The sequence below is a fragment of the Pyrgilauda ruficollis genome, unplaced genomic scaffold (assembly GCF_017590135.1).
Source record: "Pyrgilauda ruficollis isolate IOZ18807 unplaced genomic scaffold, ASM1759013v1 scaffold1, whole genome shotgun sequence".
Classification (NCBI taxonomy): Eukaryota; Metazoa; Chordata; class Aves; order Passeriformes; family Passeridae; genus Pyrgilauda; species Pyrgilauda ruficollis.
In genome coordinates this window covers 20,467,971-20,482,441 of record NW_024508100.1, presented here as the reverse complement: position 1 = coordinate 20,482,441, position 14,471 = coordinate 20,467,971, and the positions used below count along the sequence as shown (strand labels likewise).

The window sequence follows — 14,471 nt, the reverse complement described above, 5'->3', positions numbered from 1 at the left end:
TTGTTTTAATAACAGCTATTAACCAATACACCAAGGAAGAAATCCCCACCATTAGGTAAATTACTTCAAACATGCAAATATCACCCACTGAAATAAACAGCTGATGAGGATGGAAATGTAAGGTTTCTAAGCTTCTTTTAACTGAGTAGGTGTTCCCTTATGTACAGAAAGCAACTGAGATTTTCAAGTGAGATCAAACATAAGAAAAGAGAGTGAGAGCAAAATGCCCATGATGCTGACTAATTCAACGTGATTTTATACAGCATTCAAACTTGCAACTGGTTCATTGTCTTCTTCTGGGGAAAGGCTGTCAAATGAGGCAGGCACTAAAGTCACATTTTTGCTCTTTAAACCTGCTTTTCTATGAGCATTCCTTCCTGCAGGAGAACTGAAATCAAATGCAGTATGTCTCACACCTGTAGCTATGAGACTTCTGATTTTGATAGCCAGAAACATCCTTATGTACTTATTCTGCAGTGTCATTATTTTTTTTCCCTTCTACAAGAAAGAGAGCATTTTCTAGAAGTCCTTCTTATTTTCTCTTTGCACCTTTTCCTCAAGGCTACTATCATGAAAAGTAACTGTCTAACTCTTTAAATTACTGAACATGAAAACACGCACATCTGGCCATCTGCTGCTACAGTTCAAGAGACTCCAGCACTTCCGACGGCAGCTGCTGACTACGCAAAGGGCAAATCAGAGCAAGAGGGACCCAGAACCTCAAATCTGCAGTAGGTATTCTGACCAGGGCAGGGAGCTCTCCTGAAGTGCCACCGCAGGCACGCCAACATCATCCGAAAACCGCAAATAACTTTTCCTAGCAACTGCGAGGCGCTCGGTGATTTTGTGGCAATCGCTGTGGCTCGGTACGCGCATCCCCGCGCAGCCGGGCTCCCGGCCGGCTGCACCGCGGGTCCCGCGGCTGCGGCAGCGCCCGCTCGGGCGGGGCGGCGTGGGGCTACACCGCTCCGGCCCGAGGGTCACTCACCATGTTGACTTCCGAGACCACGTCGATGCTGGCGATCTCTATCCGCATGCCCACATCCACGGGCGGACCTGCGGGGGGAGCGGGAGGCGGCGTTAGCGCACCTGAGGGGGCCGGGGCGCGGGTCGGGGGGCCGCGGGCGCCTCACCTCCGAAGTCCGGGCGGAGGCGGATGTCGTAGCCTTGGAGCAGCCTGTCCACAGTCTCCTTCACGTAGGACATGTTGCTGGGCCCGTCGGCGCTGCGGAAAGAAGCACAAGCGGGTTAGGGAGGCGGCAGGGCGGCCCCGCGCCCGCCTCCCTCCCTCCGTCCGCAGCCCGGCGGCGCTCACCTGCGCGCCGCGCACGCCACGGCCAGCGCCAGCGGCAGCAGCAGCGTCCGCGGGCCGGCCCGCCTCGCAGCCGCCCCCATCCCGGCCGCCGCCTCACGGGGGACGAGCCGCGGACTGGAACTTGCTGCGGTCCGGCGAGCAGAACCAATTCCCGAGAGCGGGACGCATGCGCGGAGCGGAGTGCCGCGGCCCCGGGGCGCCCCTCTGCCCGCCCCGGCCGCCCGGGCCCGGCCGGGCCGCGCCCCGCCGCGGGCTCCTGAGGGAGCGGGGGCCGAGGGCGCGGCGCCGCAACAGGTACCGCGGCAGCGCTGAGGGCGGCGGGGCCCCGCGGCTGGCGGGGTACGGCGGGACCGAGACCCCCGAGCTGCCGCGGAGAAGGGGCTGCCACCGCCGGGCTCACCCCTCCTCGCTGGAGCGCCGGCTTCCCGTCAAGAGACAGTGAATGATTGTTGAGGGCGCTTCGGCGTGAAAATTCCCCTCGACGTTATGTTAGCCATAAAGTGAAAGGGGCATGGCCAATTGGACAGAAATGGCACGTTTTGCCGCAGGTAGCCTTTTGCCGAGCGGCGAAGGCTTGAGGACGAGCCCGCCCCGCGGAGCGCTCGGCGCTCCCGCAGCGGTACCCGCGGTGCCCCGGGTAACTGATCTTTAGTTCCAATCTTTTAACCAATGCAATTGATCCTGCGTTTAGAACTTCCCTAAGACTCTCGGAATGGATGCTCTAATGTAGCCTGACCTTTCTTGTGCATCATTATACATTGACTGATCGGAGTGAATAGTTTATGGCTTTGCCGGTGCCGCTCGCCTTCACTGCGCCGTGAAAGCGCAGCAGAAATAACATTTATCCCTTTCAGGTTCAGCCCATCTCCTCTGTGCGCTTCACAGTCCTGCGTGTGGTGCCCTTGGGATATGTATTGGATGTTTCGAGTCTCGAGTCTGCTACAGCAGACTTGTTTCTGAGAAATGGCAGACTTGGTGATGTTTTTTGTAGCTGAAATATGCCATGATATTTGAAAAATGCTGGAATATTGATATAGTTTGTGACACACATTCTAGTGATAGTTTTGAGCAGCTTTTGGAACAAATTTTTGAACAATGCATTTTTCTATGAAAATTTGTCCCTTTTGGAGAAGGAGCCCAACATTCCTCCTGAGCGATTACTATGGGAGTCCTTCATCTCACATCCGCTTTCTCCAACCAAAAGTGTACAAATGTATGAAAATAATTACTTATCAGTTCTTTGTAATAGTATGCAATAAATATTTTCGATTTTCTCTGAGGTGTTTTATATTTTTTTTCTTTCCCTCCTAGTTCAGTAATTAGCTGTGGAAAAATGTGACCTCCCAGCTCAACTTGAGAGTACTTTAGGATTGCTGTTTGGAAAGAGTTTCATTCAATTATAATTGGTGTGGCTTGTGTAAAGTGCTTTTTTTGAAAAAAAAATTTAAAAATCCTACCTGTAGCTGTCTGCCAAATAGTATCTTTGATTAGAGTTGTATCCCACACAGCCATCATAAAGTTACCTGGTTCTTCTGAAGCACTGAATTAGGATTTACCATGGAGCGATATATTTTACTTCTTGATGGTATGCAGCACTACATTTAGCTTTGTCATAAGCCATGTGAAAGTCAGTTATGACTGTATTTAAGGGAGATCACTGCTCTCCAAGGCTTGCTAAAATCTGTTTTAAGGCGTAAGTGCCAGAGTTTATTCTATTAGAATTCTTAATCTGCTGCACATTTCAGGGCAGCTTTAGTTCAGATGAGCTGTAGTCTGGCCCCTGGACTGAATGCCCATTTATGCTTGAGCTGTTTTAGGTGAATTTCTGATCTTACCATCTGGTTTGAGAAGGCATGAGCAAAGCCTGTCCTGCAGGTCTCCTGCAATCAGGGATGCCTCAGCCCAGCAAATATACTTCCAGGAGGGATGAGGATGTTCTTATTGGCAAGCTGGTTCCTCTGAGAGCTCTCCCAACCAAGCTGTCCTGGCTTCTGGAGACCAGCCTTGAGCTTCCTCCACTGAACATCCCAAAAATAAGACCCAAACTGTTGAAATTCAACTCTACTTTGTACAGCTTGATTACTGGGGACATCTGGGCTCTAAACCTGAGTTTTGAAACAACTGCAAATACCCTGCAGTGTAGAGAAAATACTGAAAAGACCCCTCAGTAATGGGGGCTTGGGAACAAAGAGATTTATGTGGTATTTTTAATGACCATACAAAGGAGGAGCTGCATGGCATTACACTGCCAGAGCAGAGGGATTGAGAAGGATTTCTCTTTCCCTATGGGGAGGATGATGGAAATATGTCTGAGACCTGTTTTCCATTGTTTTCAGGACTGAAAAAGGTAAATTATTATCAGCAGGACTTCCACTCTCAAACGTGTTGCTAGAAAAAGTAGTCAATGAATTAAGAATTTGGAAGTTCTGCTCTCTTTGCAGACCATCTGTTTCTAGGACAATATAGTATGCTTTTCCAGGCCACCAGTGGGGAAGAATTTTAATGTAATTTTGATAAAACACTTCATGTGACATAGTTCTTACTTCGGGATCTCTTTACCAACCCCTTGTACAAAGAGCGAAGACATCCAAAATTAATGACTATGGGGAAGGGGCTAATGCTCAAATATTATGGTTATTGTTTAAAAATGTTGTCTAAAAGCTTATACAAGTGACAAGACATCTGGTGATCAGTTTTTGACATGTGCTTCAAATGGCAGCTGCTTCTGCAGTCAATAAATTAGATTCAAAACACAGCAATGTGTCTTTCCATCCACTCCAGCGGGGTTTGCTCAAACACCCAGGCTGAGTGAAACCTGGTGGGTACTCAGCATGGCTTTTGGGCATCTTGGAATTTGCTGAGCACCCCAGAATACAATACAGGCAACTAAATAGATAATTTGCAGTTTTGGAAATCAGGCTGCTTAGTGTCCAAAGTTCTAGGAGCTTACTCTGGAGAGTTTTGGCACTAGTTTTCAATATTTTTAGTTCTCTCTCTCACCTCTGAGATATGCAGTTATAAATCTGTAGTTTTTTAATAAGACTGGAGATAACACAGCTGCCATACCAAGAAAAGTGCATGTCCTCTGCATGGAAGTTTCTACCTTCACAGAAATAATTAAATATTTCTATTGCTATTACATTTCCTGTCCATTCTGTCAGTGAAATGAGCTCCCATGGCAGAGCTACCACCCTGATCCATTTGTGCTGTTTAGTGTTAAGTGACACCAGTGGCATGGGATGCAGTCAGCTCACAGCCTATGGGAGCTGTAACTCCATTGTACCAAACCCAGTTTTGTTTTCAAACACTTGTGGTGGCTTCAATTTCTGCTCTTTTGGTCTTTTCTTATGGTTATTTCCTCATACTGTTGTTCAATAAGTTTTCTTGAAACCCTTGCTAATGATAGCACCAAGTTTCTTCCCAAATAATTTCTACTCTGGGTTTAGTATATATAGGGTCTATAAGATAGACATACAGGTGGTAAATAAGATTTTAAAAATATGTTTTTACTCTGTGTTAGACAAGGCAGACCTTTTGGGCAGGGAATAATTTCATATTTGTTAGATATACGTAAGCACTAATAAACTAAACCAATTGAAATCCACTAGTTCTAATATATTAAGCATTACTCTTTTTTTCATATTCTAAGGCATGTCAAGTGGTTACTAGAAGCAAGACAAATCATATAATCATAAAGCATAATGCAGAAACTATCCTGGGCCAAATGCATGTTCATTTTTTTACCTTCATTATATTTAAACTTTCAGGATGGCATCTTTTTTCTTACACAAATTAATGTTTCCACTTTACTAAATACCTTTTTTGCATTGCTTATTTTAATTTGGCACCAGAAAGTGCACATCATACAAATATAATGTCCTACTCAGATATGTTGGCTAATTTAAAAAAAAAGCAAGATCACTGAAAAAGAGGGAAATTTGGAGATTCTTTCTGTGTCCTTCTAGATCAGCTCTACAGGCAGGAAGATCACTAGTTTTAAAGAAATAAAGGGGAAAAAATGCAAAAATTATGACTATGCAATCTCTCTCTAGTGATATTTTGTGCCTTAAAAGTAAAATGAAAGTAGGTATCTCTGTGCTTCTGCTCCAAATAAATGGTGTCCCTCATACTGTAGACTTTATATGTGGAGGTGATGACTGAAAATGTTAATATTTGTGATACTGACAGGTTTTGAGAAACTGCAAATAGGGACTTGCAGACTCAGGATACTCCTAATCTGTGTCCAGTTGGAACTGCTGTGTAGATTTTTCATACTACACACACAGCTGAAAGAAAAATGAAAATTAGGATGGGTACACATTTTTTTTACTTGGCACTGGGCAGGCGAATTTTGCAGTAATTTTATCAAGAATATAAATTCAAAATTTTAGACCAATTTTTTTAACAATTAAGGTGAATGGTTGGGCTTGAAAACTATGAAATGAAACCTTGGAATTGTGAAATGACTACCTGTGCAGGTAAAAAACCAACCTTGTTTTATACCTATCTATATACATAAATACATATAATAAATATACCTATATAATAAATATACATATCTTTATATATAAAGACGCAGGTAATGAAATAGGTCACTTACTTCATCTGCTTAGTGATAGCACTATTGTTGTTTTCTACCTACAGCAATCCCTTGAGTCAAATAGAGTTTGTGAGCCATCTTCTCAAATGACAGAAAACTGCAAGCTGGAAGTACTTCTAGTGTGCCTTGGGGATTTCAGTGCAGCAGCAAAGCTGCGCAAACGATCGACAAGACCTGAGGACTGCCATGCTGAAATTGAGCTTTATCTGGGGTTCTGTGGGCAGTGTGGTACTGCTGCACACTGAGGAGATCACCTCACCCTCACACCTATTTCCCTTTCCTTTGGGTCTCTCAGCAAGCCCTCACTCTTATCTCAGGAAAGAAAAAGGTTCCTCTTTGTGCTCCATTTATATTCCTCTCTTTATACCCTGTAAAGATCAATTAAGATCTTTCTAGTGCATGTTCTACTTTGTTTTAAAGGACTGTGAAATGCTTAGGACAGTTCTTGTAAGGAATTAATAGAAAACATCAAAACTGTGAATCAGTTATTCACTTTTAATAGTCAAAATGAGAATATATGAGGTATTGGATTTTGTCCTGTAATAACTATAGCCAGAATAATTTAGTGAGTCTTTAATCATGTCAGCTAAACATATGTACTATTCATTTGAAATCCCTTTTTAGATTTCCCAGCTTTTTGTCTAGACCACCATTCGACATCCATTCTTAACTTTACAGAATTTGCTTCCTCTCAAGATGTGCATGCCCTACATCCCTAATGACAGAAAATCCTACAGCAGTACATTTTCCTTGCCCTCCCTCCTCACCACCTATGGGAAGCAACCTTGCTTCAAAGTCCTTCATCCCATCTGTAAAAGATTCAGAAGCTCCTTCAGCCTCTGATTCTGGCTCAAGAGAAGTAGTGGGGGCTAAAGATTGAGGTCTTTTTGGCAGTTGCTATAGAGATTAAAAAAAAAAAGCAATTTCAGTTTCAGAGAACAAACCATTCAGGGTAAGTAAGGAAGACAAGCCACAAGTGTTCAGACAGACATGAATAAGGTGAAGGCAGCAGTTAGTCTGTGTGCATTTGTATAGTTTTTATGGACATTAACTACAAGGAGCCAGCCATCTCAAGTGTTGTTGGAAAAAGGAAGGCAGTTGATGGCAGCACTGCAGAAGCTGATTTTAAGGAGGTATTTAGAGAACAGAGACATATGAAGGATGATATTGTTTTGATTTCTCTTTAAAAGTACTTCAGATGCTTCCTTTTATACAGCTCCTAAAAGTTGAGTTTTTTCAGCAGTGGCAGTATGTCAGAAGCAGGACAGAAAGAGTTAACACATGATGTTTTATCCTGGAGAAATTGAGCACATGTATACCTTTTGATTACAAGCAGCTCTCTTGGTTTTAATATGCTGATGCATACTGTGGCAAGGTGCTTACACATTTGTAGGATTGAGAACTTTTCTTCTATGCTTTTTAGGCCTGCTCCTGTCTTGATTTGTACAGGTTTGGTTTTTTTTTTTTTTTTGGTTTTTTTTTTTTTTTTTTTTTTTTTTTTTTTTTTTTTTTTTTTTTTTTTTTTTTTTTTTTTTTTTTTTTTGTTGTTGTTTTTTTTTTTGTTTGTTTGTTTGGTTTTTTTTGTTTGTTTGGTTTTTTTTGTTTTTGTTTTTTTTTTTTTGTTTGTGGTTTTTAGCATAAGAAACAAAACACTGTTAGTTGAATGGCTCAAAAATTATTTTTCTGATAAATCTATTAATTTTACTCAGCTTTGACTTTTCATTGTTTTCTGAAGCAGCTCACTGCAAATCTCTATTTAAATTATCAGATTATAAGTAGTATTCTCATACTCACAAGCATTTTACCACACAGAGCCACTAGAATGCAATGTGTCTCTTTCTCCCATTTCAGTGATGTGGTGCACTCACTACAAACACTTGTGAATGTGAGTCATGTAAATAAGAGCCTAGCTTATTTTCTTCTAGCAATAAGGAGATAGAATGGCTGAATTTGGTCACATATGCAATTTATCTGGAGAGATCTTCCATAATTGTGTAGCTCAGAGAGTTCCTTTCTCAGGAAGAACTAAGTAAAAACTGGATCAAAATGAAATTTTCTTTGAGAAAATACACATTTTTGCATTATATACTCTCAAGAAGTTTTGAATTAAAAAATACTCCTGAGCAACCTGGTCTATCTTTGAGGTAAATGCATCTCAGAGAAGAAAGTGAGCTTGGGTCTGCAGTTTAGCAGGAGGTAGGCTACTCAGCTTCCCCTTCCAATTTCAAGTATTTTGTGATCTTGTGGATTTAAAGGGTGGTAACATTGCTTTCTGCCTCTACTTCTGCTTTATAATTCTTCCACAGAAATGGTAGTTCCAGTTCCTTTTTAATCTCCAGTAGCCTTGGCTTATTTGGTTATTATATTTCTGAAAAGGTTGAAGATCCTGGCTAGTTGTTCCTCAAAGCTACTTTTACATTAGAAGTCTTGGGGTTTTGACTTAAATCTGATTTGTGATTAAAACTGGTGATGAACACAGGCCTTTTGTATTGGCCACCACTTCCAGTTTTAAAATTAAATCTACCCAAAAGTATTCTTAGTGCACTGAAGACCCAGACTCCAAATCACATACTCCTCAAACAGTCAAGTTCAGTAAGAAAGGAAACAGACATTTTGGTTGAGATTTTATAGTACTTGTTTTTTAACAGTATATAGGTTGTGCCTATATGTGTTAAAACCCTAAAAAGGAAAAGCTTGAACAGAGCCAAGAATTGGCACCAAAAAGAGAAACAGTTCTTTGTCTTGCTGTTGAACCTCCCTCATGGAAGGTAGGCATTTTATATTTCCACTCATTATCAAGGTCATCTGCTGCTTCCAGAGATGGAGGTGACAAGAGGAAAAATTTGCATTGTATTTCAAGAATATGTTTACAAATATGATACCTCTCACATTTAAGAGTGAGTTTTATGGAAAGAGCAAAATATAACAATAAAACCTGCCAGACTGAAAACTTGCAAGCTGTTTTCTTTGATGATGGCAAATTCCCCTGGAATTCTGTTGTCAATTTACAGCCATGAAAATGACAGCATTAGGTACCACCATGCACAGTCATACCTACGCTAGGAGAAAACAAAGTGGGCATGATTTTAACAAATGCAATAGTCCTACACACCAGCTGCTTGCACACTCCTTTCTTGTCTCAGGAGCACATTTGAAGAGTGACACAGATGCTTCTGGCTTGCTGAAATGAAGAGCACATGTGAATCTCTTCTGCTGGGAGTCACTTTGTCATCAGGGAAGTGTAAGACAACAAATAATTTTACTTCTCTCTTTAAGTGATGTAGGGGTGTAGGTCTAAAATCTATGATTTATATATGTCGTGTGGGCTGGCAGAAGTCACTGGAAGTGGTCCATATACTGAGAAAGGGATTGTGCCCTGTCATTTTAACTGCTTTTAGCTAGTTGAAAAAGAACCTTAAAATAAAGGCTAAAATAAGTGCAAAGTTAAGGATTTGAAGAAAAAAAGAAATTGAACACAAAGACAGAGAACTGGTAAAGGTGTTCCTCAGCCAGATCACAGAACTGGGATGCTTTAGTGTTTTTTTAGCCCCTGTTGGTACCTCTTCCCACCGCAGTGGGGGGCACAGGGGCACAAGGGTGCTCCCATGGATAACTGCTCTGAGAAGAGGTTTTCAGGAGAGGTGGTTCAACAGCATGGGGTGTTGCTTTATTCACTACTCATACATTTTGGAAAAGACTGGACTTTTTATGGCTGCCTTCAAACCCAGCTCAGAGGACAAAACCATTGTGACCTCTTTTAGAGCAATCAGCAGCATGTTAAAGCTCAGGAAGCAGTAAAATGTGAGATAAGGGATGCAGAACATTCCCTTGTTCCCTTGAGCTTCTCTTGAGCAGCATCAAGCATTTGTGTGATGTCAATATTAGCTTCAGACAGTTTTTAGTATCATTTTGGGACGGAAGTGAATAGAGGTTGAAAGAAGATTTAGTTTTGTGTGCAGAAGAGGCCAAAAGAACAAATATCAATATATTAATGATTTGTAAACCTTTCTCTCTCATCTTTTCCTACTGTAAGGGTTGGAAGGGTTGGTTTTGCAATCCTTCACATAAGTTGACTTCTCATATTCTCAACCTCTTTGTCATGTCTTTGTCTTGCTAAGTGTCTCCTTAAGTGGCTTGTTCTTTGATTCAGAGTAATTTTCTCCCTTCACCTGGTATATTAAGGCTTAATTTTTACTTCAGCTCTGGACATTATCAAAGTTTTCATTTCAGAAAATCTGCAAAATGGGTTTCAGTGAGAGGTGCTAGGCCATGTGAGTAGCAAAGTCAAATTCCTTTTCACCTTCCTTTGAGAAAGCAAAATGTTGCCTGCCTTTAGTCAGAAAGGGAGCTGAAGAATTAGAAAATTTTTATAAGAGGATTAAACTGCAATAATGAGGCTATAAGAAAACAAAGTATTTTAAATACAGAGAAAAACTCAACACTATAGTAAATAAGGAACTCAGAATGAAAAATGCTATCTTGTTCTGACCCAGAATCACCTGCATGGGGGGCAGGGTTTTTGTTTACTTCAGTGAGTTTTGGAGCAGGACCTAAATGACTGTAGTATCTAAACCATACATAAGTCAGGGGGGATTTTTACTTCTTGGGTAGGGAAGAGATCACATATAGCTTTAGGTTAATAAGACAGCAAGGGCACCTTATCCCTCCTCTTAAAACCATTCATCTTGTGAAGTCTGCCTCCTGGAATTGTGTATTTGTCTCTGTTAAATATTTGGCTTCCTTTTTGTCCCTTGGATTTTCCACCCACTCATTTTCACCAATGAGCCGTGGAAGTCTTCATTTGTCATGTCTGAATGGGCTAAGAGGTGAGGGAGGTGATGGTGGAGGCCTGCTCATGAAGACAGGGTATTTCTCACAGAGTGTTAATCTCATGTACTCTCATATCCGTGTCCAGCAGAGAAATATTTAGAAAGCTGATTATGTATTAAACATCTGAAATAAGACATGAAGTTGAAAAAATGTCTAAACTACTAAGAACATGGGTATTGGTTAAATACTGACCTATTTGGTAATAATACTTAGTATTTCTATATGTTTTTAATTCCCTGTGTGCATTTGAAGTAGTTAATGCCTTCAAATATCCTTACAAATATGGAAGTATTTTCAAAAATTTGAAGAACAGGAAATTCAGACTTGGAGGTGTGGGGATGAAAATTTTAAATGCAGATTTGGGTATTCACCTCCACAAGGTCTGTGTCAGTCTTATGTATAAACTGATGCATGCAGACTGAGCTACACTTGTTAGAAGATTTGGCCTAAATGACTTACCCAAAGTCACAGAATTCAATGGCAGAGCTGAGAAAGGATCTGAAGAGTGCATCTTTAAAGGTAAAAAGAAACTGAGGTATGATACTATTTCTAAGTGCGTTATGTCCTGTGAATTTTATAATTAATTTAATAATGATTTTTTATAATTTAATAATGATTTTTTTTCATGCTGTTCTTGAAAAATTCAATCTAGCTCATAAGACATGAAATGCTGCAGCTGCACTGGATCAACCCCATGGTGTACACAAACTAGCACACTCTGTGACTGTGTCCAGGAGTTTATATTGGTACTGTTTTAAACTTCTTAGAGTGGACTTGTCATTGCACATCAATTACCTATTGATTCATACACTTGGGTAAAAGCAAAGGGGTGTTGCACTTTGTCAGTTATTGTACTTCTTTCACTCTGTATAGGAGCAGACTACCCTCCCTTCATAAAAAATCCTCCAAGGATAAGAAACACTCTAGGAAGATTGAAAAGTGTGAGGAACACCCCAGAGGCCCTGGACCTACCTGGTCTAACTTCGAGGCTGGCTGTGCTTTGAGAAGTTTGGACCAATGACTTGTAAAAGTCACTTCCAAGTTGAATTACACTGCAATTTCCCTTTGTGTGGGAATCATTGTGTGGGAAGGGGAAGGGGTAGAGATTATACAATGGATACAGAAACTATTCATTGTGCAAGAGGTGAGCTAGCTCCCCATGTTGCTGTAGAATGGGATTATCTTCCTCCTGCTTACCACTGAGGACATGGCCTCCTGCAAGGCTACCACTGTAAAATACCTCTCTGGGAGAGTAGTGAAGATCTGGGAAGTAGTTGTGGAAAGTGCCTAACAAATATCTTATCTTGTCAAATGGTCTTAGCTGGCACTGCTCTCAGCAGGAGAGAACAGCACATTGTGCTTCCCAAGCAGTTCTCAGCTCCTTGCAAATAGGAGGTACTCTGCAAAATACTTGAAATAAGTACTTCTTAATTTTTTCTCTTTTCTACCTGCTCATCTTTAGAGAGTTTTCTTTGCCTGATGCCTTTGTATTGATGCCTATAAGACAAAACCACCCCCCTTGTGCTGCCCACTGCTGCTACTTTGCTTTCCTTTCTGAGGATATGAAATTTTTCCTCAGTAACTTTGAGATGTGAGTAATGCCACTCCATGCAACAACCACCAGATGGTAATGAAGAGCAGACTAGTTGTGTGTCTTTTGTAGCTTTAGTGTATTGCCACAGTGGCAAATTTTGCTTTCACTAGCAGAATTTACAGGTCTAAACACCAATTTGTTCAGCTGTTTACCTCTGGGCCAGTCTGCTTGGCAGCTCTATTTGTATTACTCCCCCAATCATTTGTTTGCTTTTATACTAAAATATGTGAAAGGGAATATTCTCTACCTAATGCACAAAAGCTGATATTATTCTTTAGTACAAAAATGTTCTCCTTATAAAGAAGGTTTGACTGTATTTGGTGTACCGCTATATGGCCATCTTTTGTGAGAAGGTAGATGTAGAACACCTTTAAGTGACTGTATTCCTTGCTTCTTCTGATGCCACTATATTTTTCCAAATGTTATGAAGGATGTACCTCTTTCAAGGTAGAAAGGAAAGTCTGTTACTTTCGTGCTTGATGTCACCAAAGGGAGCAGTGTTGAGAAATGAACCAAACCAAAGCAAAGTTCTTAGCTGAAGATCATTGTCAGTGAAGAGGTGGTGTTGAGCACAGCTTGCCAACCCCCCAGCATGGCAGCATGAGGGAAGAGCAGCATTAACAGGGCCTCTTAAGTACTGTAGCCCCAGACTTTTGAGAACCAGAAGTCAGCCCCACGGGCCTCATGAGATTCAGAAGTCTCAATTTTACTTACCTGCCTGCAAGATATTGGGCTCTTTATGCAGTACTTGTAAACCACCTAGATCAAATTGTCAGGTTTTTCCTGGCATTATACAATCCAGAGACTTTGCAAGTTTTCTCTTTTCTCCTTTTAAAGAAAAATGAGGCTCCTCCTCAAGCCATGCAAGGCAGGCACCAAGAAGGCAGGGAGAAAATCACTAGAGCTATTGCCAATGGCTTCACTGTGGCTTCCATGCAATATTTAAGTCATTCCCCAGGTATCTGCCCAAGACTCATATACTTCTGGGATTAGTATACATGTAATGACTGGGAACAATGAAGACTTCCAGGAAGGCAGTTTGTTGGTGCATCTTCTCTCTTGCTCCTTCTGGGAGCAGTTGCCAGCAGCAGGATGCAGCTGTCTTAAAACCAGTAGGCAGAGCAGCAGGCTTTGCCTGAAATCAGAAATCTGAAGGAGACTGCAAGTGGGAGCATCCAGCCTTCCTCCCCTCTCCTTCTGAGCTATGGCAGCCCCCACAAACTTCCCCTGCCTCAGCCCCCTGCCCCTCTCTGCCCTGCCTGTTGCTTCTGAGTGCTGCAGGAAGTGTGCAACTGTTGCTTGTGGCAACCAAAATTTTTTGACACATTTTGTATTAAACGTGGGAGCCCTGACAGGGAAAGGCAGGATACAGGGCAGTAGCTTCCCAGATTCCTCCCCACAACCTTGGCTGCCATGTCCTTCACCTCAGTGAAAGAGAGACAGATTTGTATTGCTTTTAGGAACATCTGCATTTCCCCCTGCATGAAGAGGGTTTTCTTATCTTGTTTTTCTGGGGATGCCCATTTTAGAGACAGAAATCAGGACATCTCCTTGATTCCCCACTTTGCCAATGAGGACATGACTGCAACTTGTCCTGATGGCCCTGGCTGCAGATGTGACATGGGTCAGTGACGTGCCAAATTATGAGTGTGTGTGCCAGGAAAGTATTGGGGTCAGGTGAGAAAGAAGAGATGAAGGCACATGAATCCTCTAGTGCTTTCTTGGTGACAACACTTTTTGCAGTTCCTGCAGTGAATGCTTCCACAAACACTTTTCCATTGCAGTGTGTAGAGTAGAGGTCCCCTTAAATATGAAGCTCACAGTTTACCTCCTTAAACATCCATGTGTCAATCACTATAATCCATATAAATCTTCTTGCAATCAGTAATAGCAATATATGCATGTATATATATATATGTATGTATATATATGTATGTATATTTGGTACTCAAAGGATTTTCTAGTCTTATTCCAAGCAATCAAGGACATATGTGTTAAAATAACCATGGTACTGTGGAGCAGTCTTGTAAATACCATATGTCAGAGGAAAAAATACACAGCTAAATGCATGTCGGCATCAGCTCCTGCAGTTTCGTAGGAGTTCTGGCCATGGAAGTGAAGCAAAGCTGGGC

General features: G+C 41.7%; 1 protein-coding gene across 2 annotated transcripts in view; it reads right to left on the bottom strand.

Moving 5' to 3' along the window:
- GABRB1 (gamma-aminobutyric acid type A receptor subunit beta1) overlaps positions 1-1,224 on the bottom strand; it is a 108,934-nt gene extending 107,710 nt beyond the window's left edge. For both annotated transcript variants that reach the window (XM_041483079.1, XM_041483164.1), the window contains exons 1-2: positions 1,134-1,224; positions 989-1,056 (exon numbers count right to left, since the gene is read on the bottom strand). In XM_041483079.1, coding sequence (XP_041339013.1) covers positions 989-1,056; positions 1,134-1,206 — 141 coding nt within the window. In that variant the 5' untranslated portion in view covers positions 1,207-1,224. The remainder of the gene's footprint in view (positions 1-988; positions 1,057-1,133) is intronic.
- Positions 1,225-14,471: the final 13,247 nt, after the last annotated feature.